Source organism: Ochotona princeps, chromosome 10 (assembly GCF_030435755.1).
Source record: "Ochotona princeps isolate mOchPri1 chromosome 10, mOchPri1.hap1, whole genome shotgun sequence".
Classification (NCBI taxonomy): domain Eukaryota; kingdom Metazoa; phylum Chordata; class Mammalia; order Lagomorpha; family Ochotonidae; genus Ochotona; species Ochotona princeps.
In genome coordinates this window covers 67,773,532-67,800,701 of record NC_080841.1, presented here as the reverse complement: position 1 = coordinate 67,800,701, position 27,170 = coordinate 67,773,532, and the positions used below count along the sequence as shown (strand labels likewise).

The 27,170-nt window shown below is 39.5% G+C and overlaps 1 protein-coding gene across 1 annotated transcript in view; it reads right to left on the bottom strand.

Annotated features, from left to right (window-relative positions):
* Positions 1–27,170, bottom strand: part of LOC105942022 (ankyrin repeat domain-containing protein 62-like) — a 123,454-nt gene that overhangs the window by 11,541 nt on the left and 84,743 nt on the right. Inside the window, exons 32-37 of the mRNA XM_058669750.1 lie at positions 24,878–24,948; positions 24,461–24,563; positions 20,563–20,777; positions 8,390–8,612; positions 2,029–2,213; positions 722–950 (exon numbers count right to left, since the gene is read on the bottom strand). Of these exons, the coding sequence (XP_058525733.1) occupies positions 722–950; positions 2,029–2,213; positions 8,390–8,612; positions 20,563–20,777; positions 24,461–24,563; positions 24,878–24,948 (1,026 nt within the window). The remainder of the gene's footprint in view (positions 1–721; positions 951–2,028; positions 2,214–8,389; positions 8,613–20,562; positions 20,778–24,460; positions 24,564–24,877; positions 24,949–27,170) is intronic.

The following is a 27,170-nucleotide window of genomic DNA, read 5'->3' as shown; positions in this document are numbered from 1 at the left end:
TTTTCCCTGACTTTCTACCACTCTGTCTCTTTGGGTTTCATATACATACATACATATTAAAATGAAATGAAGCAAGGCTAAACCTTCATTTAACCTGGGCTTTTGCTTTTTTCTCTGAATTGAAGAGGCAAAAAATTAGGACTCAAAATATAAATCTATATGCATTGATTGTAATATTTTAATTGGCAATGATAAATAAAATCTAGTTTGTATTATAATTTTTCTTTAAAAAACAAATGTTAGAAATTTTGTAATTTCTCCTAAGCAAAAAAAAAAAGTCAAGGCTGAGCAATGTATTCAATTGCATTTCAGCAGCTTTACAAATTACACAATCTACCACATTGCATGCATTTCTAAATCCTCAGCAGTGGATCCATATTATGAATAAAATCACAAGGCTGGAATTGAATGTTCTTGTTACCTCTCCAGTGGAATAATAATGTGTGCTATAGTATATGGTTCTTTTGTATACAGGAAGTGTACAACTGATTATGTTTGATGGTAATTGCATTTTGGCATTTGATATTGTCATCACAATGATGAGCTAGATTTATGAATGAAGTTTTTAAGTAGATACAAAATATGTTTCCTTTCTATGTTGGTGATAGGACAATTATGTCAAATATATAGTCAAACTAAGTACTTCACCAAGCTAAAAAAGAAAAAAACAAGAAATATACACATAAAAATTTCACAACGTAAGTGAAGAAAGATATCTTACCATGTCCAAGCAGTCTGGCATGCTGGGCTGTGAAGACTGTGGTCGTAAGGCAGGATTCCTCAGGTTATCTTGGGAGGTAATATTACTACTGAGCAATAAATTCTCAGTGCAATTGCCAACACTATGTGACTCCACAAGAGGACTTGTGGTGAGAGACTTAGTTATTGAGCATGCTCTTTGCATATGCTGAAGATATTTCATTCTGGCTCCTGCTAACTTTTCATTAGTTCTGTGAAGATTAGAAAAAAAAATACTTAGGATTTCATTTTCCATTAATGATTCATAAATTAGTTTCATTTAAAATAGTGATCTTCAAGTGTTAGTGGATATTCATATTAATATTGAAGTTATATTAGAGCATACTTAGTGTACACAATTAAGGTTTAACTTTTTTAGATTTAAACATTTTCAAAATATGACTGGAGTACAATGAAAGGGAGAGGAATGGTTATCAGTGCTGTGTGGTTGACCAAGTAACACTTGCCACCTTCAGGAAAGGTCTCTTCCCCATGTTATTGAAGATTCCATTAGCAATAGCTGTATTTAAAATGTATTTATGTGGGACAATATATAAACAATGTAGAAACACCTGAAAACATCGTGTCATAGCCCTTAAATGCCCAGAATAGTATTTCTAAAGGTAGAAACAATTATATTTAAAAGTTGGTTGATAGACTTAAGACACAACTGAAGGTTTTTCAGACACTTATTTTCACAACTTTGCCTATTTCACTCACTCCCTGAAAGAAATTAAGCATTTGGCATTGAGATATAATTCAGGGCAACAACGACTCTGGAAAATGAGATATTCCACAGGCAACCAACACATAGAATTAGTGAAAAGACATCAGAGGTGGGACTTGCTCTTTGTGTCTCCTGAACACTTACTTAGGCTCATCAAGATGTCATTTAACTGCTTGTAAGTTATACTTCCTGCCCTTTCTATGTTAACATTTTTCAAGGCACTCTATGATGGTATTATCAATTATCACAATCAATGAAAAGTAATTGAAAAAAATGCTGGATTTTGACAAGAGGATAGGATGAGGAGGAGGAATTGGAGTAGGAGTTGATCCCATGGACTTCTATTGTAATCTTGTACCCAAATATTTAGTTGTTAACATCACAAAAATTGTTCTGTGCTACAAATGTTATGGTCAGCACATTTACTAACATTATTCTTCAAAATTATTTTGTCTATTTAGGTTTCATTTCTTAATACTGTCATAAGCCTGTTTCACTGAGGATGTCTTAGAAGCCAGCTGGGGAAAGTAACTTATTTTCTGTGATTCCTTGTTTTGACTTACTCATCTAATTTCTTTAGCAAAGATGTCCTAACTTGGGCTTGTTCTTGGTAGAGTTGTCTGTATTTCTCCATTTCTTCGGAAGCCTTGGATTCCTGGCCTTCGATTCCGTGTTCCTTCTTACTCCTTGTTGAAGGATTAGTACTCCCTGCTAAACACTCTGGGTTTTTGTGAGATGATATTTGTATCTAATGCAGTTAAAAGACACATTTTAAAAATTATTATAGCCTATATAAATATTTAAGCTTTATTTCTTTAAGTTTTAGTCGGTAATTCAGATGGAAACTTTAAAGATGTTCCCTGAATAAAATCTATTTTAGAATGATAACTGACTCACTCTTATACTACATGTATGATTATAAAGAATATCAGAATAAATATAGACTTTTTAAATTGAACAGTGCTTAAAAACAGACAAGAACGGGCCCAGCGGCGTGGCCTGGCGGCTAAAGTCCTCGCCTTGAAAGCCCCAGGATCCCATATGGGCGCCAGTTCTAATCCCGGCAGCTCCACTTCCCATCCAGTTCCCTGCTTGTGGCCTGGGAAAGCAGTTGAGGACGGCCCAATGCATTGGGACACTGCACCCACATGGGAGACCTGGAAGAGGTTCCTGGTTCCCGGCATCGGATGGGCGCGCACCGGCCCGTTGCGGCTCACTTGGGGAGTGAATCATCGGACGGAAGATCTTCCTCTCTGTCTTTCCTCCTCTCTGTATATCTGACTTTGTAATAAAATAAATAATTCTTTAAAAAAAAACAGACAAGAACATGCTATGACTGTGAAACCACATTCTCTTTGGATTAAAGAGAAATCACATATCTATGAATTAACCTGTATATTTTTCTTAGATTTATTTGTTTTTCTTGGAAAGTCAAATCTACAGAGAGGAGAGACAGAGAGAAAGATCTTCCATCCTCTGGTTCACTCCCCAAGCAGCTGCAATGGCCAGAACTGAGGCTGTCCGAAGCCAGGAGCCAGGACCAGGTCTCCCACGTGGCTGCAGGGTCCCAAGGCTTTGGGACAGTCTCGACTGCTTTCCCAGGCCACAAGCAGGGAACTGGATGGAAAGTCGAGCAGTTGGAATACAAAGGGGCACCCATAAGAGATCCCAGTGCATGCAAGGTGAGGACTTTAGACATTGGGCCACCACGCCAGGCCCTAATCTGTATATTTTTCTAAATGATACTGTATCAATCAATAAAGTTCTCTATCATCCACTGATTAGTTCCACAAAATAAGGAAGAACATTTGACAACAGTAGCCACAGCAAAAAATTACTAAAATGGGTAGAATTCATTTTCTTCAGGCTTTTGTTTTTGTTTTTTGTTTTTAAGATTCTTTCTGTTTGAAAGGCAGAGTTACAGAAAGGGTAGAGACAGAGCTTCCATCTGCTGGTTCACTCATCAAAAGGCCACAAAAGCTGGAGCTGGGTTGGTATGAAGTCAGGAGGCAAGAGACTCTCCCAGATTTTCCACATGTTTGCAAGAACCCAAGAACCTGGGCCATTTTCTGCTTCCTTCCTCATGCCCATTAACAGGGGTCAAACTGGCAGTGCAGCAACCCAGACTTGAACTAGTGCCCATAAGGGGAGCTGGCACCACAAGTGGAGGCTTAACGTGTGGTGCTGGCCCCCATAATAATAGTTTTGTAGTAAAGACAATATGGCACAGGTCCTGACTGACTCTGCTAGTTTGGAAGACCTGATATAACCGAATTGTTCTTGGCAATTCAACCTTATGTGAGCATGAATACCAAATGCAGACATAGAAAGTTGAACTGGCATCCCATACGGGACCCCTGATTGAAGCCATGGATGTTCTGCTTTCCATCTAGCTCCCTGGTAATGTGTTCGGAAATTAGTGGAGGACGACATAAGTGCATGGGCTTTGTCGCCTATTTGGGAGGTCTAGATGGAGATTTAGGCTCTTGGCGTCACCCTAGACCGTCCTGGTCATTGCAGCTATTTAGAGAATAAAATAATAAATGGGGATTTTTTCCCGTTTCTCTCCCTCTTCCTGTTACAGTCAAATAAGTTAATAAGTCTTTAAAATATCCTATTAGGGCCCAGCGGCGTGGCCTAGCGGCTAAAGTCCTTGCCTTGAATGCCCCAGGATCCCATATGGGCGCCAGTTCTAATCCCGGCAGCTCCACTTCCCATCCAGCTCCCTGCTTGTGGCCTGGGAAAGCAGTCGAGGACGGCCCAAAGCTTTGGCACCCTGCACCCGTGTGGGAGACCCGGAAAAGGTTCCTGGTTCCCAGCATCGGATGGGCGCGCACCGGCCCGTTGCGGCTCACTTGGGGAGTGAAACATCGGATGGAAGATCTTCCTCTCTGTCTTTCCTCCTCTCTGTATATCAGGCTTTCCAATAATAATAAATCTTTAAAAAATATATATCCTATTAAACATGCGAGTGAATAATGATTCAGATAATTATAGCTTTCAGATTAAAATTAATCAATCTGATGTTAAGCAGATAAGAAATGAGTGGATTGTTCATTCCTGCCACTATGGTAGGATATGAATGAAATGCTGCACTGAGATAAATACTTCTTTTTCTCAGAAGGGCAGAGGCAGGCAGTATATGGCATGGAAATCATGAACACCCACTAACTCACTCCCCAAAAGGCTGCAAAACCCAGGGCTGGGCAAGAACTGGAGAATTATTTAAATTGTCCCAAACAGGTGGCATTTTTATGTGATTTAAAGTAATTCCCTGTGCCTCCCAGCGTCTGCAGTGGCAGGAGAGTGGAAATAAATGCCAGAACCAGAAATCAAACCCAGTTTCTCCCATATGAGATATGGGAAACATAGCTACACCAAAGACACTGAATTTTGCTCTAGTTTGCTAAACATTAACAGAAAACTAACCAAGATGCCAACACAAAATACAGGGATTTGCTATTCAGATTTTACACGAAGGCCTAAATATGTCAGAAAGCTTCAGTACCGAGGTCATTGGAACCTGAAAGAAACTAGAGAAGGGTAAGAATGAAACCACACAACTTCAGAGGCTGTGAGTGGAAGCCTGGTTGAACATACAGACAGGACAATCTTCAAGGCTAGTGAGTAGAAAATATAAAGTCCTATGCTGAAGGCCGTCAGAAAACAAATTATGAATCTAAAGATGGAATGAGGAGGATGTGAATGGGGAGTATTGGAACAGAAACTTCTCAGGGTGATACCACATGAGACAGCCTGTAGTTAGCAAAGCCAAAACCACAGGCCGTGCCATGTGACAAAATCCATGGTTCACAAACTCAGGATTTAAGGAAGTAGTCATTCCTGACAGCACGCTCAAAGTTTGCACACCCAGAGGTATCATTCTACAGCTCTCCTCCCTTGTGTTCCACAGTGATGGGCTGGTGACTCTGAAGACACCTTGGTAGTGATGCTGATGATGCTTCCTCCAAGGATAAAAGCTGCCAGGCAAAGCTGACAAGTGTTACCTCCTTCAGCTTTCTGTGAGCGTTCCCCTTTTGGCCCCCTGCTTTAAAGCTAGTATCTTGTCTCAGAGCCTTTCTTTGCTTAATTGTGTGCTGTTGTCCATGTAGCTGTGCACACGACTGGGCAAGTCACAGCAGTCCTGGAAGGGACCTCTTGCCACCCAGTAGCTGAAAGTATATTAGATGTGAGATATAAACTAAAAGGAAGACTATCTAATATCCTATATCTTACTTGGTTCAAATACCTATATTTCAATTATACCATCTGCTCATGTCAATTCATTATTCTAAAATTGCAAGGTGCTTCTGGAAAAAACATGGTCTAAAGATGAAGCCAAGGATGTGATTCTAAAATATATAAGGCTTCAAAAAACACTTAAAGGAGGTGCTCAGAATAACCTTAATGATGTTAAGATTTAAAGAATATTGAGGTATTATTATTCTAGCCTGGATTTATAGGAAACCCAAAATGAAGAATCAGTCAAAACAGAAATGAAAGGTATTGGGTACAATCATGCTTGAGTTCAATAGTTGGTTCTATTTTCTAATAGTAGCTTTCTGCAAATGTAGACCATAAAATGCATTGTTGTTTCCTGACATAATTGATTTCCTGCCACTCACAAGGGACACCTGGTTTGAGTTCATAGCTCTCAGCTCAGATATGAATGCTATGGTCATTTGAGGAAAGAGATAATAAATGAGAACATTTCTCTCTCTCTCTCTCTCTCTCTCTCTCTCTCTCTCTGTGTGTGTGTGTGTGTGTGTGTGTGTATGTGTGTGTGTGTGTGTGTATCCATTGTCACTTCCTAACAACTTATGTCTTAAGTAAAATCAAATTTTACAAAGACAGCATTTGTTAAAATGGATTATCTAATGGAATGACCCCAAATAAAATTAATAGTAGACTTCATTATTTTTTTTCAGGGAATTGCTTTAGCAAACACAACAGTTTCTAGCTTTTATTTAAAAGGTGATAGCTAAGAATTAATGGAATCTCCTGAGCCTAGGAAATTCTACATGGAATAAGCAGACTAAGAAACTCACTAAGCTGAAAACCCAGGTAATTTCTTTGAAGTTGTAAAAAATGTACTGAGGGCCAAATTGTGCTGGTTTTAAAACAAACTTGTACAACCTTCTAAATATTTACTGGTCAATGCAGATTTGGGGCCAAGCATAGTGAATATAAGAAAATAAATGGAATATGAAAATTGTGATGCTGTGTGTGACTTCAACACCAGTTACAAAGGTTGTCTATCTCACAGTTACTATTCTTGGAAACCAGAACTCATACTGTAAATAGACTCAGATCAACAACACAACCTAGGTTTTCCAAAGGTGGTGTTCAAACCATGCTCTAAATAAAGATATAGCCATTGACCAGTATCAACAAGCAGATATAATATTGAGCACACCTTTGAATGATTCTAGCCCCTGGTCTTCCAGCAGTTCCTAGTGGTCAGGAATTATGTATAGAGATATTGTTTGGCTTTAGGTCATGAGTCATGGTTTAAGATGAATGAGGATAAAAAAAAAATGTCGTCTTAGTTTGAAAAAGATTTATTTAAAGCCAACATTTTTACTGGAATAAAGTCTATCAATTTTTATTTTAAATTTTACTTCAGTGGAATTAAAATTGGAACTGTCCAATAACGTGGAGACAACTAGGAAGAAAATAGCAGATTCTGTTGGATGGTATTTGCTATTCAAAGACATGATTTCATTGTCATATTCATCATCATGCATTCAAGTGATGCTACGTAAATATGAGTAATGCTGAAATACATATTCAACTTAGCTAGTTAAAACTGCTAAGCAACTTCCCAGAAAGAGAATTGCTTTAAAAAAATCGAAATATCAATACCATTAGTTTTTGAGTCAAATTTTTTATGAATAAAAATGAAAATAAACATTGAAATGTAATCCTTTTAAGGGTGATGATTTTGCTCAATTCATTTAAAAAAAAACCTCTTGCCTTGCGTTTCTTGAAATCATGTCCCCCTGTGATGAAATGTATGTTGCCACTGACTGATCATTGGGAGTGGGAAACCTTGGAAGGTGCCACAAAACTTTAAATGTATTTTGAAACACAGTCAATCCAAACTCAGAAAATAGGCTAATGTGCCTTGGGTCTGAATTTTTGCATAGAGAGGTAAAGACATGGGCTGTGATAATAGCATCTCATTTGAGTACTAGTTCAAGTTTCAGTTGCTCCACTTCTAATCCAGTTCCCTGCAAATATTCTGGGAAAAGAAACAAAAAATGGTCCAAGTACTTGGACCTCAACACCCACCTTGGGATATTGGGAAGGAACTCTGGTCCTAGCTGTGGTCCAAACCAGCCCCAAAAGTTTCAGCAACCTTATGAGTGTCTCTTATTTGCTCCATGTAATTTTTGAAGCAAATAAATAAACCTTCCAAAATATATCTGTTTTTAAAATATTTGATTTTAAGAGGCAATATAGGGCCCGGCGGCGTGGCCTAGCGGCTAAGGTCCTCGCCTTGAAGGCCCCGGGATCCCATATGGGCGCCAGTTCTAATCCCGGCAGCTCCACTTCCCATCCAGCTCCCTGCTTGTGGCCTGGGAAAGCAGTCGAGGACGGCCCAATGCATTGGGACACTGCACCCGCGTGGGAGACCCGGAAGAGGTTCCAGGTTCCCGGCTTAAAATGAATAAATCTTTAAAAAAAAAAAAAAAGAGGCAATATACAGTTCTAAAGTAAATTTAAAATGTATCCACTTGCTTATAATTATTGTATGAAGTTATTAAATAGCCACAAAATTTGCTTCCAATTACATGTTAATGAAGATAACTGTGACAAGCACAAACAAGTTGATTCAAAATCAGCACCATCGCTTCACCAAGTCAAAAATAATTGTATCAACCATGTGACATACTAAGCAGAAAAGGCAGCATGTCTAACCGTGTCCAAAGATTCCAGTGTGCTGTGATATGAAGGTTGTGAGGCAGGAATTCCCAAGCATTTCTGTGGGACAAAAGCTCTATTGCAAATTAAACTACTACTTAGTCTTGTGACACTGGATGACTCTAGAGCACGCCTCATAGCATTAGTTCTGGGTAAACATTCATTCCATTGTTTCTCTTGAGGAAATTTAGTTCTGATCACTGTTAGTTGATTATCAGTCCTGTGAAGATTACAAGAACACAGATGCTTATTATTCATTTTTTTGTTTAATTTCTATAAGAATAGACTGTCACTTTAAAGTTATTTTAATACTGAAAATGTGCTAGAACCTACCTGCTGCACACAATTAGCAGTTTTAAATTGTTCCAAATTAGCGTGCACATTTGTAGAGAGTTACTGGTAAACAAATGATTCAAACAAAGAATGAGAGCGAGAAATGCCTACTAATGATACATATTAGATCAGATAATACCTGTTGTCTTCCGGCATGGCTACACATTAGAAATTCTTGAACAGGGAGAATCAAGATGGTGTAATAGGGTGAGGACATGTTTAAACAGACAGAAAAACATTAACCAGGGTGAAGCAGAAAAGACACATTCCAGCAAGTAGGAGAGGACAGAAAAATGACAGAGGGGCACCTGGAGACTGATAGACACAAGAAAGCAGTGGAAACAATGGTATGGTGTTGCAGTGACAAGATGACCCTGCAGCATTCAGCCAGTGGCGATTTGAGCTCCAACAGTGGTTGGAACTCCACCAGCAAACAGGTGTGAACAGGAGTTCACTGGGACCTCAGAAGGTGAAACTAGACAAAGAACTGCCCATCCTGCTGGTTTATTTGATTTGACCAGGAATAGAGACAGAGTAGCAGATCTCAAACAGGTGGTGCAGGAACAGGGGCATTTCACAGTCCATACCCCCAGTAGAGCCAAATTGGATGCCATTTTGTGTAGGAAGGCAAAGGCTATTTAGGACAGGAGTATGAATGCACTAAGCTGAGAGTGAACTCCTTTCTGGCTCAGTGAATTGTAACAACATGGTATCCTGCAGGTTCCACCCAAAATAGTTCCTGGAAGACCCAGATCTAATGGCAAGTAGATTGAGAACTCCACGAGTGGCACACCAGGCACCATTTTGTACATTGTGGCAAAGGCTTTGAGACTACAGGGATAACAGTGACCTGCGTGTGACTGAGCAAGGAGTGAACCCACTGACCTCAGTGCATAGCACTGATCCAGCATTGAAAATAACACTGACTTTGACATCGTGCAGGTCAAAATAGATCCATGTGGCACTCAAAACTAATGGTAGCATGATCAGCATGGCCAACAATTTAGCTACTCAGGACACCTGTTGTCTCCCTAATCCTGAGAACTGCCCAAGCCAGAAGCGGGAGAAAAATTGTACAGACAACAGTTCAACAATACCACGGGTTCACAGGAGGTAGAGTGCTGAGCCAGAAGCTGGGGCTACAGAGACCATGGTATAAGTCTAACGTAAGAGTTCAGATCTGAAACTTGCTAGAGGGAGTGTCACAGTGACTGCAAAGAACCATGTACCAACAATAAGTAAAATCAAATCACAGAGCTGTGTGTGACACAGCTTAGAAACATGCCCCAAGAAGAATTTGATAACCAGAAGTACAACGGCCAAGAGCAAAAGAAGAGACACAGGCACAGTGAAGATTACTGAAGACTCCCCTGAAAATAGGAACAAAAACTTTTGCCAACTTCAGAGTTAACTGAGGAATACTTCAGAAAATGGGGGATACAGAATTCAAAACACTGGTTATAAAGTTTCTTATCAACGAGAAGCACGTGCAGGAATTTAAGCAATATGTCACACAGGAAGTAACAACACTGAAACAAAATCAAGGTGAATTATTGGAAATGAAGGACACAATAGAAGACTTTCAGTGGAAAGTCTCAATAATAGAATGAGGGGGGCAGAAGAAATAATCTCAGAATTGGAAGATATTTCTTGTCACAATAGGGAAACAATCAAAAAGCTGGAAACAGAGCTGGGTCAAGCTAAAAAAAAATTATTCAAGAATTAAGAGACACTATTAAAAGGCCAAATATAAGAGTTACGAGAGTTCAGAGGTATAGAAAGAGAAATTGGGTTTAAAAAGTGTATTCAGAGAGACAAGATGGCAGCATAGGGTACAGACATGTTTGATAAGACAGAGAGTCTTTAGACAGGATGAAGTACAAGAAGCAGATTATAAGGAAAAATAGGGGTCAGGCAGTAAGCAGGGGGTACCTGGAGACCCCCCTGGACACAGGGAAGCTGCTGCAGCATCAGAGCAGTTTTGCAGTGTACAGAAAAACCCACCAGCGGTCAGTGAGCGGCAACTCAGATTCTGGCAATCCATTTCTAGTGCCGCCAGCCATCCAGCAGTGGCCTCCACACAGCTCTTGGGACAGCCAGGTGGGAGTCTGGGTCCACGTGGGGAGCTTGGGAAGCGAGTGCAGTCTGGGACATGTCAATCATGCTGGGGGACTGGGACCAGCCACAGGCAGAATAAGAGTTGAAGACTCAGGGTACCGTCTTGTGTGGAGAGGCTGAGCGTGAAGTTGACACAGCAGCACAAAGGAGACTAGTTCCTGGCTGGTCACACAGAACTGATCCAGTGGGAAGGGCAGCACCAGCTTCGCTCCCCGCAGGGTCTGTGTTGTCACAGATTCAGCAGCCACAATTCTCCAGCAGCATCCTGCCTGGTGCCATCTCGTGTAGCAGGGCAGCAAGTATGGATCTCAAGTGAAGGTCCAGAGTGGGCTTGTTACTAGCTAATTGCACTGATCTGAGCCCACAGCACCAGCCTTGCAACCAGCAGGGTCTGTGTGGTCCCTGGAGCCAACGGCTGACAGCCCCCAGATCTTTGTTGGTGCCCCTACGGGTGCCATCTTGGACAGAGAGGCAAGAGCTCCAAACATCGATAAACTGCAAGAGGAGAAGTGGTAAACTGCATGTGCTAATTCAGTAGCACTCAGATATTAATGTTACGGGACCAGGCATTGTTAGACTAAAGGGAGAACAGCTGAGCTGTCCAAGAACTAAGCTGGAAACAAAATCACCTCCATCTTAGAGCACTGCAGAGGCTCTACAAAAAAAAAAAAAAAAAAAAAAACAACCCTGGCAAGGCACGCCACCAATTCCACCCAAAATAACTCCAGGAGGCACTGAGACTTATCAGCCAGCAGGGGTCAACAAGATCAGGGCTGCCCGCAAAATCAGTGCCACAGACAAAACAATTATTCAGGACAGTTGTGCTTTCCAAATCCAGGGCACTGATTGAACATAAAAATCATTTTGTAGACCTGCAGGTAATACATCTAGAGAAGATTTCGTCAACCAGAATGGCAACTACAAAAGGTAAAAGAAAAGACAAAGGCACTATGAATGTTACTGAAAACTCTCCAACAAAAGAGCAAAAGCTTCGCCCACTCTCAGAGTTAACTGAGGAAGACATTGAGAAAATGGGGGACACAGAATTCAGAAAACTCATTATAAAGCTTCTGATCAGCAATGAGAAGCACATACAAAAGTTCAAAGATTTTAAAGAATATGTTACACAAGAAATAGCAGCAATAAATCAAATCAAGGCTGATATATCAGAAATTAAGAACACAGAAGAGCAGATTAAAAGTACAGTGGAGAGTCTCAAAAATAGAATGAGGCAGAAGAAAGAATTTCAGAATTGGAAGATATTTCCTGTCACCATGAAGAAACAAATAAAAAGCTGGAAGCAGAGCTGGATTAAGCTAAAAAAAAAAAAAGTATCCAAGAATTAAAAGATATGATTAAAAGGCCCAACATAAGAGTAATGGGAGTCAAGAAACTGTTCAACCCATCTGGACAATAAGTAGCTGGACTCTATGCATGGTATACGTTTGCAAGGAAAGAATCTTCATTGAATTTGAACTGTAATACTGCATCAAGGTGGAGGAATCCACCAGGGGGGAGGGGCATGGGGAGGGGTGGGGGAATTCCCAGAGCCTATGAAACTGTCACATAATGCAAAATAATTAATAAAAAAAAGAGTAATGGGAGTTCCAGAAGGTGCAGAAAGAGAAACTGGGATTAAAGATGCATTCAATGAAATAATAAATGAAAACTTCCCTAATCTGGGGAAAAAATTGGAAAACAATATACAGGAGGGCAACAAAACTCCCAACAGAGTTGATCAAAAACAAACTTTACCACAACACATGATAATCAAGCTCTTTTCAGTTGGACAAAAAGAAAAAAATCCTTAAATGTGCACATAAAAAAAATCAAGTGACATATAGAGGAATACCCATCAAACTCACAGCTGACCTCTCAGAGGAAACACTGCAGGCCAGAAGAGAATGGAGTGACATGTTCAGATTCTAAAAGAGAAAACTTTTCAACCCAGAATAACTTATCCTGCAAAGCTCTTCTTTGTTTTTGAAAATGAAATAAAATCCTTCTGCAATAAAGAAAAACTTCAAGAATTTGTCTCATCTAAACCTGTCCTACAAAAGATACTCAAGGATGTCCCCATGAAAGAAAAAAAGGAATAGCAACTACCAAAAACAAAGGCAAATGTGGAGAACATCCACTAAAAGGCCAACAGAAGACTCAATCATAGAACAACACATTGCTAAAATGACAGAACCAAACTGCCCCTTATCCATAATGACTCTGAATGTAAATATCTTAAACTCATCAATCAAACGTCACAGATTAGAGAACTCGATCAAAAAACAAAACCCAGCTATCTGCTGCTTACAGGAGACACATCCCACCAACAAAGATCAGAGGAAATTGAAAGTGAAAGGATGAAAAGATATTCCAAGCAAATGGTAAGGAAAGACGTGCAGGTGTAGCCATTCTTATATCAGATGATATAGGCTTTGATGTGAAGAGCATTAAAAGAAATGAAGAAGGATACAACATAGTGATCAAAGGATTCATTCAGCAAGAAGAGATCAGCGTAATAAATGAATATGCACCAAATGCCAAAGCATCTAGCTACATGAAACAAATATTAACGAGTTTAAAGCGAGAAATAGACTCCAACATGATCATGATGGGAGGCCTTAATACCCCATTAACATCAATGGACAGATAAAAAAAAACCAGAAATTCAGCAAACAAACAACAGATCTCATCCAAACTCTAGAGCAAATGGACTTAGTTGACATCTGTTGAACCTTTCATCCTACAGAGAACACACTTTTTTTCATCAGTACATGGAACCTTCTCGAGCATTGACCATGTTATAGGCCACAAAACAAACCTCAGCAAATTTTAAAAAGTCGAAATCATACCATGCATCTTCTCAGACCATCAAGGAGTGAAGCTGGAGACCAAGAAGTCAAAACACCCAGGAAGACTAGCAAACACATGGAGACTGAATAAGTTACTAAATGAGCAATGGGTTAGAGAAGAAATCAAAGGGGAAATTAAAAAATTGTTTGAAACAAATGAAGGCATCGGCACAACTTATCAAAACTTATGGGACACAATCAAGGCAGTACTAAGAGAAAAGTTCACTTCAATCAGTGCTTATGTCAAGAAATTAGAAAGCATCAGGTAAATCAGCTAACCCTACAGATGAAGGAAGTAGAGAAGCAACAGCAAAACAATCCCAAGATTAGTAGGAAAAAATAAATAATCAAAATAAGAGAGGAAATAAACCAAATAGAGACCAAGAAAACTATACATATGATCACTGAATCAAAGAGCTGCTTCTTTGAGAAAATCAATAAAATTGACATCCTTCTAGCCTAACTAATCAAAAAAAGGAGGGAGAAAATACACATCAATAGCATCAGAGATGAGAAAGGAGATATAACAACAGATACCTTGGAAATACAAAGAGTCATCAGGAACTATTACAAGCAACAAATTACAAAGTGAACAAATCAGAAGACCTAGAGGAGATGGATAGATTTTTGGAAACATACAATGCACCAAAATTGAATCAAGAAGCAATTAACAACCTAAATAGACCAATAACATGCACAGAGACTGAATTGGTAATTAAAGCCTTCCCAACCAAGAAAACTCCTGGACCAGATGGCTTCACTGCTGAATTCTACCAAACGTTTCAAGAGAAAATTACCCCAATCCTACACAAGCTTTTCCAAACATTAGAAAGGGAGGCAATCCTTCCAAACTCTATGAAGCTAATATCACCTTAATACCAAAGCCAGATAGAGAAACAACAGAAAAAGGAGAACTATAGACCAATATCCTTGATGAACATAGATGCAAAGATCCTCAATAAAATAAAAGCCAACAGAATCCAATAGCACATCAGGCAGATCATTCACCCGGACCAGGTGGGATTCATCCCAGGCATGCAGGGATGGTTCAACATTTGTAAATCAGTAAGTGTGATACATCACATCAACAAATTGAAAACTAAAAACCATATGATCCTCTCAATACATGCAGAAAAGGTATTTGATAAAAATCCAACACCACTTCGTGCTGAAAACCCTAAGCAAGATAGGCATACACCTCAGCTAAACGTTGGGCAGAGAAATACTGGGCAAACGAAGACTCCATGATGGACTGTGAGAATCAGTGGCTTCTTCAATGACCTAATAGAGCTGGGAGGGATGTGACTGGCAGCGATCCATAACTGGAAGACTATTAAGACCACTTGAGCAAGTATCTCAGCATGCCCCACATCTGGGACCTTGGGCGGGTGGGAGATTGGGTGGGGATTCTCCCTCAATATCCCCCTTCACCTCAGATACATAAATAATATAATAAAAATATATATTTAAAAAGGCATAGAAGGAACATTCTACAACACAATCAAAGCGATTTACAAAAAAACCCAATGCCAGCATCATACTAAATGGGGAAAGATTGGAAGCCTTCCCACTAAAATCTGGAACTAGATAGGGATGTCCACTGTCACCACTACTCTTCAATATAGTATTAGAAGTCCTTGCCAGAGCTATTAGGCAAGAAAAAGCAATTAAAGGAATAGAAATTGGAAATGAGGAAATGAAATTATCTCTGTTTGCAGATGACATGATTCTTTACATAGGAGAACCAAAAGTCTCAGTCAAGAGAGTATTGGAACTCATAAGAGACTGGCAGAGTAGCAGGATACAAAATTAATGAACACAAATCAATGGCACTAGTGTACACAAATAATTCCATGGCTGAGAAAGAAATTGTAATTGTATAAACCTGCCATATGACCCAGCTATCCTGCTCCTAGAAATATACCCAATAAAAGTGAAATCTGCATGTGAGAAGGGGATCTGTAATCCTATATTTGCAACAGCAGCACAATCTACAATAGCAAAGGCATGGAAACAATCCAGATGTGCGTCCAAACAAGAATGGTTAAAGAAACTGTGGTACATCTACTCCATGGAATATTATTCAGCTATTAAGAATGAAATTATTCTATTTACAACCAGGTGGTCCCAACTAGAGACCATTATGCTCAGTGAAATGAATCAATCGCAAAAAAACAAATACCATAGGTTTTCTCTTACATAAGGAGTCCAACATGGAAAATGTAATTTGAATAATCTGATCCATACTGTTTTTTGACTGTTTGTTTGCTTTTTGACTGTATCCCATGTGTTTCGATGTTTTTTTATCTCAGTTTTGTTTATTCCAAACAATTCCTTTTCTCTTGTCCAATTCATCACTGCCTCATGAATTGTACAATAGCATCATTTTTCCCAAGAGACTTTAGTGCTTTCTTTTTGTCACTCATGTGTTGCTTACTCAGTGGCGTGTTTTTTTAATGATGCTCTAATATGTGGTTGATGTTGTTGTTGTTGTTGTGGCTGTTCTAACTCATACCAGTTGCTGATCTATTTTCATGGCTTCTCAATTATGGAAATGTATAGTGATGGAGTGCTGGGATCCATCATATACAGATGTGGGGGAATAATGGAACATGCATCCCTGCTTCCAGATGAAAAAATAGATTCCCAATGAAACTGTTGGACATGTGTAGACAATGGGATGCTGGACTGTCTGACGTTGTCTGTACCAACAATGTAAGGGTACACTTAAATAAGATACTGATAGAATTATGATTCCTTATGAAGGACTACAATATTGTAGTAAAATGGGGAAAATCTGTCGGGGTGTGAGAGTTTGGGGTGGGGAGAAATCCCAGCCTGTATGAAATTGTACCACATAATTCAGAATTCAAAATAAAAATATATTAAAACAAAAGAAGAAGGCATGTTGTGGACAGGCACCAATAAATAAATAAATAATGTATTCAACAAAAGGAAAATTTCCCTCATCTGGAGAAACAACTGGTAAACAACATCCAGGAGGGGCACACATCTCCCAACAAGGTTAGGCCAAAGATCTTCACCATGACAGATGATAATCAAGCTGTCTTCAATCAAACATAAGGAAAAGATCTTTAAATGTGCTCATGAAAAAAGTCAATACCTCTCACAGGAACCTCTACACACCAAAAAGGAATGGAGCAATGTTTTCCAGATTCTAAAAGCAAAAATTGTTGATCCAGAATAACACCCAGCAAAGCTTTGCTTTGTCTTTGAAAATGAAATAAAATTCTTCCACAGTGAAGAAAAGCTCGAAGAATACACCTCTTCCAGACCTGTCCTAGAAATGATACTTACAGATGTTCTCTTGACAGAGAAGAGGAATAGCACTTACCAAAACCAAAGGAAAAATGTGAGGAACACCCTAAAAAATGACAACAGAAGACTAAATCAATGAACAACCCATTGCTAAATGACAGGAACAAATTACCACCTGTTTATATTAGCCCTGAATATAAACAGCTTAAACTCATCAACCAAATGCCAAAGATTAGTAGGTTGGATTAAAAACACAATCCCTATCTATTTGTTGCCTACAGAAGATACATCTCGGGGCCTGGCGGCGTGGCCTAGCGGCTAAAGTCCTCACCTTGAATGCCCTGGGATCCCATATGGGCACCGGTTCTAATCCCGGCAGCTCCACTTCCCATCCAGTTCCCTGCTTGTGGCCTGGGAAAGCAGTCGAGGACGGCCCAGAGCATTCTTGGTTCCCAGCTGCACCCACGTGGGAGACCTGGAAGAAATTCTTGGTTCCCAGCTTCGGATCCGCTCAGCACCGGCCGTTGCGGCTCACTTGGGGAGTGAATCATCGGATGGAAGATCTTCCTCTCTGTCTCTCCTCCTCTCTGTACATCTGACTTTGTAATAAAAATAAATAAATCTTTTAAAAAAAAGATACATCTCACCAACAAAGATCAGCAGTAACTATATCTCATGGATTTTGACTTTTTGTAGTTTCATATCTTCAAAACACTTCTTTGCTCATAAATTCTTCAATGAGTCATAGAGCATAAAGTAGCATCATTTTCTTCAAGAAGGTTCTTGATTTCCTTTTTCATTTCTTCAGTGACATATTAGTCATTCAGTAGCATGTTATTTAACTTCATGGCATTGTCAGTTTCTATTTTTTCTTCTTGTTGTTGATTTTATTTTTGGCTTTTCATTTAGGGGGATGTATAGTAACTGTGTAATTGGAGACTATCATATCTAGTAGCATGTTGTTTGGCTTCATGGCATTGTAACTTTCCATTTTTCTTCCTGTTGTTGATTTTATTTTGTGGCTTTTCACTTGGGGGAACTATAGTGACTGTAGTAGAGACTGACATGTCCAGATGTGAGGATATGGTGCAGTGTGCATCTCTACTTCCAGACTGAGGATGGACTTCCAGTGAAACTGTTGGATATGTCTTGTCAAAGGGATGCTGGACTCTGTGCCATTGTCCATGTCCACAATGATGGGCTTATGACTGTTATGAGGAACTATGCTGTTATAATGATATGGGGAAACTTCTGGGGGGAGGGGTTATGTAAGGGATAGAGGAAATCCCAAGGGCTATGTAACTGTGTCATAAAATGATAATTTTTAAAAATGAGAGGTATTTTTGAAAAAAATCATTAGAAAAACATGAATGCAAATAACAGCTATGCGCCGTGATAGATTGAATAAAACTCTTGATGATAATAGGCATTTCACAACGTGCATATGTATAAAAACATCATGTTGTACAGTTTCAAATTATATAATAGTTTTTAAAAATTCTTTATTATATGACACATTTTAATAGGCATTGGGGTTCTCCCTCCCCATCCCCACCTCCCCCCACCCATTTTCTCTTCTCCAGTCTTTGAATAGGCATCTTCCGAGAACTCTCAGAAGTCCATCATACCATCACTGAGGTGTCTCCCAACAATAACACATCAGAGGTGGGACTCGCCGTTGCTGTTCCTCAGGGGCCCTCAAGATGCATGAGATTTTATTCTAACCAGAGTGTGGATTACACTTCCCCTTCTCTTCCTGGTAGTCTTGCTAGGCTTCAAAAGTTGGGAAAAGTCATAAAGAATAGTTGATCTCAAGGCACCACCTAGTGGTCATGATGATCACAGCCACGAATTGTGATGGTAAGAGTAGTAGTTACAGAGAATAGCAGGTGGTCCAGAGTGTTTAAGTTGTAGTCTTCCCCATAAACAGGTGCAGTTACTAACTTCTGTACTCAGAACTAATGCCAAGTTTGTGCACAGCAAAGGAAACAACAAAATAAATAAGAAATCAACAGAGTGGGAGAAGATTTTTGCATACTACACAGAAGACAAAGGGCTAATTTCCAGAATATACAGACAGCTCCAGAACAATAACATAAATCAAACTACTCAAGGAATGGGCACAGGAAGTGGACAGACACTTTACAAAGGAACAAATTCAAATGGCTAACAAACACATGAAAAAAATGCTTAAGTTCTCTGGCAATAAGGGAAATTCAAATAAAAACAACACTGAGGTTCCACCTAATGCCTGGAAGAATTACCCACATACAGAAAACTACCAACAACACCTGCTGGTGTGGTTGCAGATAAAAGGGAACCCTACTCCACTGCTGATGGGAATGCAGGCTAGTACAGCCACTACAGAAGTCAGTATGGAGAACACTTAGGCAATTAAAAATTCACCTACCATATCACCCAGCAATACCACTTCTAGGAATATATCCAAAAGACTTGTTATATGACAAAGCAACATGCACCCCAATGTTTATTGCAGCACAGTCAACAATCGCAAGAACTTGGAAGCAACCTAAATGCCCATCAACAGAGGATTGGGTAAAAAAACTGTGGTTCATCTACACTATGGAATACTACTTGGCAATTTAAAAAAATGAAATGCATTGTTTTGTGGCCAAATGGGCTAAACTAGAGACCATAATGCTAAGGGAAATGAGCCAATCCCGAAAGGTCAGATACTATATGTTTGCTTTAATACATGATGTCAAATCTAGTGATGTCATATGTGAATCTTACCCTATGTTAATCAATGTTACTTCATACTTACTTGTACCTAATGTAACAAGAACTTGTGATGTAATTCATTAATTAACCATCCACAAGAGGTGGATTGTTTATAACCACCTGAGATAGTCAGTGTCCATATATAACTGTTATTGGTAAGGCCCATAAACAACAAAGGCCTAATCCTCACTGTACCTACATTAGGGCCCCAGGACACAAGAATTAACCCACATCAAAAAGTTATTCTCCTACATGGCTGGGAGATACTCCAGTGGAAGCTTGATGGACTTGGGAAAATTCATGATGGACACACATTATGATCCCAGACGGGGAAAACAGATGGGAGGGGAGGGAATTTGAGGTAGAGGGAGGGGAGAGTCCACCGCCAACCTAATTGTATAATAAATAAATAAATAGAATTAATGCTAATTTCATGTATTTTCCAAAAGTATTCATTAGATGTGATTACTGTTATAGCCCTTGTCTAAAATATTCAGTAGTAGCAGCTTTTCTGCTTACTGCTTCTTGAATCCACCGTTTAGTGGAGAGATGAGCTGGGGTTTATGAAATTAATTGAAAAAATTTTGCTGTAGTATTAGGAAGAAGAAAAGATGGGAAGGAGTAGAGCGGGTGGGCAGCAGGGATGGTACGACAGAGGCTTCAATAGGCTTGAAACAGTATATATGAAATAGCTGAAAGTTGTTACTTGCATATAAATAAATAAAACTTTCAAAAATTATCTTGTTAGATTTAAATTTCTTACCAATATCAGGAAATTAGCTGAAAATTGTACCAAAAAGTAAATAAATAACTGTAATTTATTTTTTGTGGTTCTGTGGTTTTACTCACTCATATGCTTTATTTGCAAAGGTTTCTCCAACTTCGACTTTTTTTCTATGGAATTGATTATACTTCTCCAATTCAATAAAGAATTCTTCCTTTGGTTGTGAAATTTTAAAGAGCCCTGAATCCACCTCTTTGATTTCTGGTTCCACACGACTCCTTATTGAACTATTATCATTATCTCTTAAGAACTCTGAGTTACCTTGAGATGACATCTGCACCTATGGCAATTTTCAAACACACTTTAAAAGAAATGCAACCTCTAACCACTAATTATTGTATATTTAAGTCTGTTAGTTTTGAATTAGTGATTCAAAGAAAATTTAAAGATGTGAAAAGGAAATTGAAGATTAAAATATATATCACCAACATACATTGGAGTAAATGTGAATTTTACTTGATTAAATAGAATTAATTATATGTTACTACTAATATAAGTATGAAAATGGATTCAATTTAATAATTTAAAATTGAGCAAGGTATAACATTTTCAATGCAATTTTTCCTTGGAGTTAAAGCAATTATATCTCCAAGTAAAAAGGTTATTGCCATGCATAATTCTCATATTCACATGATTTTAAAATGAGATAAATTAAGAGTATTTGCATTTCTTCTTTTGTGCTGTATTTAAATAAAGTTTAATTACTTTCTAGGAAATAAAAAATATAACATTTGATTGCTGTGGTTTTTCCAACTATGCCCTAATTCTACCCTTCCTTAGTAATTGTTACTGTATGGTCTGGTATACCTTCACACTAAATTATGATTTACCCTCTTATAAACAAATAAAATAATGTTTTCGATTCATACAGGACCCTGTTCTACTCTTTGTCCTGCATCCTTTCTCAGCAAAAAGGGCAATGGGTGACCATGCCCTCTTCATGTCTCCTATATACCTACTCCACTTCTAAATGCAGCAACCAGAGATTTTTACACAAGTCTTTTATTCTTCCCAAATCTATATTGCTAGCCCTGATCTCACTGTTCAGGTAATTTGTTTTATTTTATTTTTATCACCTTCTAGCTCATTTAGCATAGATTATATCTTTAGCCACACCTCCCAAGATAATTGTTTGAAATGGTTGCTTTTGTAAACAGCTGGTATTGTACCTTTAATGTTGATTGCTGTGGGTGCTTATTTGAGCCTAGAGTGGTTTTTCTAATTCGGGGATTAGGAGTTTAAGGATCCTGACCTTTCTTTTCCATTTTCTTATCTACTTTCTTTTCTATTGTAGAGCTTTTCCAAACATCAAATTATGATTTGCCTCCAGTTTCTATGCAATCACTTCTGCCACAATATGTGACTTGAGGAAACACTTCTCAAATTCCTGTTCAAGTTCAACGGCCTCTTAGGGAGGCCCTCTCAGGTTTGTAGGCAGAGCCAGCAGAGCGTCACCTCGATCAATTAGAAGCTCCAACATATCATCAGCAACAGTCCAGGTATGATGAGGCTGGTGCAGAGTCCACTGATGCTGGACTCAGTATGGTGTAAACTTTTAATTAGGGAATCTCAACGGAACTTGAGCTGTGGTTATGCATCAAGGTGAAGGAATTCATGATGGGGGAAGGTTTGGGGTGAAGGGGGGGGAATCCCAGTACCTATGAAATTGTGTCATGTAATGCAATGTAATTAATGAATAAATGAATATTAAAGAAAAAAAATTCCTTTCAGATGCACATTCAACTACATCACTGAGACACTTGGGTGAGGGGGAACTATCATCACTCGCCTACTGAAGTTCATCTTTGAATATCTCAACTCAGATACACTCTGATAGAGGAATTGAAGAGATAACCTTCTGGGAAACTTAGGGGCTCCTGATTGAATTGTTGAAAGCCATTTCTTATTAACATTTGATTCATAGGGCAGATGTACAAATGTCTAGTATTTCTATACCACATTTCAAACTCATCCTTAATGTATTGCTGTAAAAGTTTGTGGAATAAAAGGATGTCTCCTGGCACTCCAATCCATAGACAACCCCTTACATCTCAGAGGCTAGCACTGTAGTGTCATGGGAAAAGCTGCCACTGTGATATCAATATTATATATATGGGCATGTGTTCCCATCCTGGCTGGTCCATTTATGATCCAATTCCCTACTAGTGCACGTGGGAAAGCAGCAACAAACAATCCAATTACGTGGGCCCTTGCATTCATGTGCAAGGCCTAGTTGAAGTTCCTAGCCCCTTACTTCACCCTGGCCCAGCCCTGGACGTTACAGTTATTTGGAAAATAAACCAATAGCAAGAGAAACAGAGAATCTGTCTCTAACTCTGATTTTTGAACAAATAAATGCACTGTTTGTAAAAGCTGTCAACATGCATTCAAGGCTCAAGTACAGAATGTATATTAATAAATTAGTTCTGATTTATTTCAGGCCTACAAAAAATATTTTAGTGGTTGCTAACTTTTGAGTAAAATTAATCAACGTAAGTATTCTATAGCCCTAGACATTTATTGTATCATGAAACTGCACTTCAGCATGGTGACTTAAAGAAACTACGCGGCGTGGCCTAGCGGCTAGAGTCCTCGCCTTGAAAGCCCCGGGATCCCATATGGGCGCCGGTTCTAATCCCGGCAGCTCCACTTCCCATCCAGCTCCCTGCTTGTGGCCTGGGAAAGCAGTTGAGGACGGCCCAATGCAGTGGGACCCTGCACCCACGTGGGAGACCTGGAAGAGGTTCCAGGTTCCCGGCTTCGGATCGGCGCGCACCGGCCCGTTGCGGCTCACTTGGGGAGTGAATCATCGGATGGAAGATCTTCCTCTCTGTCTCTCCTCTGTGTATATCTGGCTGTAATAAAATGAATAAATCTTTAAAAAAAAAAAAAGAAACTACCCAGTAGGAGCAATTAATTTCTTCAGATTAGTGTTTACAAGAATCTTGTCTTCTTAATTACCATGAAGTGAAGCATATGTGACAGGAGAGTCCCATTTTCCTTTGTAAACAGTTAACAATCATATACATAATATATTGTCATCAATCTTTTCTGATATTAAAGCCTTTGAAGCGATGATAAGTGAAGAAGAGAAGAGCTTTGGTCCTGAACCTCCAGTTCCAAGAGCAGTGTTACCCTTGGTATGTTCATTCCCATCTTTGTGCTTAACAACACTTTCCTCTGCAATTCCAAAGAGGAAAATCTTCAGTGGTGAGAAACACAGCCTGAATAATGACCTGGTATCGATTCATGATAATAAATATGATTCAAAATACCTAGCTGAAGTCATCATTCAACTTTCCAGTAGTTTAAAAAGTCTTACAATATAAGCAGGGACTTTAAGCGACAGCAGTAAATGCATGTTCATGGTGATGCTTATTTGGTGTAGCCAAAAGGATAAATGTATCTATCATGCATAATTATACAAAATGTAGGATACATAAAGCATTGTTTTTAAAGATTCTTTTTTTGTTATTTGAAAGGCAGATTTTAGAGAGAGAAAAGGAAAGACAGAAAAGGTATTCCATCTGCTGTTTCATCCCCCAAATGGCTGCAACAGCTAGAGCTGAGTTGATCCAAAGCTGGGAACCAGGAACCACCTCGGGATCTCACCTCAAAGCAAAGAGGCCCAAGAACTTTGGCCATCCTCCACTGCTTTCCTGAGCCATAAGCAGACAGCTGGATTGGAAGTGAAGCAGCTGCCCATAGGGATGGCAGCACCATGCCGCGGAGGATTAGCCTGAGGCATCACCATGCCAGTCCCCAATTTTTAACTATCACTCTTTTTAATTAGAGTATAATATCAACATCATTAACGTTGTGAACTCTATTTGTTCTATATAAAATTAACTATGAGCAGTAGATTTACACTGCTCATAGCAATTAGTATCTACAGGAAGAAAGTAAACATACTTATCAATGAGACTTTTTACAAGCATAACAGAAATCAAGATGTTAACTTACCAAACCTTGTGTTGAAATCAGGATTTTCCGAAGCTCTTCAGTTAAGATTGCTTGCCTTCTGATTGTATTTTTCAGGTCAGAATTTGCACGTTCAAGCCTATAACTTAAATTTAAAATAACCACACTCACATATACATCGAAAGTGCACATAATTTCTGCAAACACACAAGAAAACATTAATTGTGTAAATCTCTAAGAGTAAATATTTGACAACTACATTTCTATGTGTATTTTCTGAGTAAAATTCAACATTGATGGATAACATGCAAGAAGTATGAGCCTCAACATAGTTTAAAGTTGAAAACTTCATATGACTTCAGAAGGTAGCTGTGTTAACTGGTCAATTTCTCATAGTCCATGTCTTATATACACTTTCTGAAGATGGAACGAATTCTGCATTTTACTTTGAATCTGTACCTTTCCAGATGATCTTGTGACATCTCAGTATTTTGTACAGCTTCTTGATATTTATCTCTGGCTTTGAGGAACTAAAAAGTGAAAGAATAAAACAAAGTTTTTCAATATTTGATCCATATATGCCAATACCTGGATATTGGCACACAACTACACCTCTTAACCTACATAAGGTCAATGGTGGTATTTGTGACAAAATTGTAAAGTTGAGTTATTGAAATATGGGTCAACTGGTACAAAATATCATTCATGACTGCATAAACTTCAACAATTTCAACTGGAGATATTCCAATGCATATGGTCTCCCACACAAGTTGTATCTGTTCACACCTTTGAAAATGGCATCACATGGGAAGCATAAGGGACAGAATACATTCCAAGCACTGCACGAAACTTTATCCAAGAGTCTTTTTCCACATATAGATTGTAGACTATTTCTCTGTGATATTTAATAGGAAGTTGTCATATGTTACACTGCAACAGGAATTCCATACTGAGCAGCATATATCTAACACGCCCATCGGAAACATGCTAAATCACAGACCGGGTCAGCTGTGCTAAGCTGCAGCACCCACCAGGGGTCATCAGGGGTTCCCTCAAATAAGCTGCAGCGTACACCAATACAAGTAAGAGCTGGGTCTGGGGACAGGCCAGGACAGATTGCAGCTCTTACTGGTGCAAGCCAGAATCCAGGAACCAGGTCTATGGGCAGGCTAGAACAGGCTAGGATATAGAATCTCCCAGCGACATGAGGGCCAGGTCTGGGGGCAGACCTGGAATGGGTCCAGAGGGTTCTCTGTGACTTTGTCTGTAGTACCCACTGGTTACAGGTAGAAGCCAAGTTTGGGGGTGGGCCAAGCCAGGCTGCAGCACCCACTGCTGCATGTGAGGCTAAGTATGGGGGCAGGTCTAGAAGGGGTCCTGAGACCTCCCTGACATGGCTGCAGCACCCACCAGTACAAGTAAGTGCTGAGCTTGGGGCAAGCTGGGCCAGTACAGAGAACCCACCATTTCACGCAGAAAGTGAAGCTTGGGGCTGGCCAAGCTGGGCTGGGCTGGGCTGGGCTGCAGCAACTGCCAACACACTTGAAAGCCAGTTTGGGGGTGGGCCTGGAAGGGATCCTCAGGGTTCTCCCTCCTAGTCTGTGGCACCCACTAGCTGAATCTGAGCATGGTCCTGGTTGGAGTTCTTGGTGGTTGCTTCAACCAGACTGCAGCATCTGTTGGTGCACATGAGCCTGGGTCTAGAACAACCTGGGTTGAGCTATAAGGCCTGCTGGTGCACATAAGAGATGAGTCTGGGGCCCAACTCAGTAGGGGCTCTTAGAATCAGAACAATAGGACCACTCCAACCAATCTCCAACCTTAAGGAAAACCACAGGGACATCTGGTCTTGGAGCACTTGTGGAACTGGGCCATCCCTCTTGCTGACTTTGTGTAATAAAGGACAATATACTGGCATGTGTATGAAAGACAGGACAACCAACCTCTCTAATTCAATAGAGGACCTTGTCTAAAGCCATACCACCCTGAACGTGCCCGATCTCCTCAATAGAGGACCTTGAGTGCCTCACCAAAAGAAGGAAAGAAGATCAGGTTGAACAATGCTACAGGTTAAATTCTCCACCCAGCACGTAAGGCTACGGACATATCAAAACAGACATTAACAGCCAGTAAGTATGAAAACTGATAATACATTTGGCACAACAAAACCAACACCATCTCAGAGTGAGACCACTCAAGTAATGACCTCAGAACATTCTTCCCCTAATCAGGATTCCTGGAAAGAAATCAGGGAATCACCGCTGTCCTCTGACACTGATGCGATATGGACAAAAGAGCAGTACAACCTCACCACCTACCATCCACAGTCATGGACAGAGGGCAAGGTCCTTTCCTTCACCCACCTTTACCTCCTCCAACCCATTCCTTTCCACATTACCCAGAGATCTACATGAGTTTGCAATCTTCTCATATAGGTAAAAAATATTTTAAAATACATATTTTTTTAAAAAAGAAATAGTCATTTAAGATCAAGTTCCTCAAAATTGAAAGAGCAATGAATCATCTAAGATCTTTTAATTTTATTTTATTTTTTCTCTAAATTATTGTCATGATTCTATGATACAGTTCCATAGGCCCTGGGATTTCCCATGCCCCCTCCCCAAACCCCCTCTACCCCCAGCAAATTCCCCTATATTATTACTATAGTACAGTTCTTCATAAGCAGTTACATGTTCATCATTGTGGTCATGGACAATGGCAGAGAGTCCAGCATCCTATTGTCAAGATACAA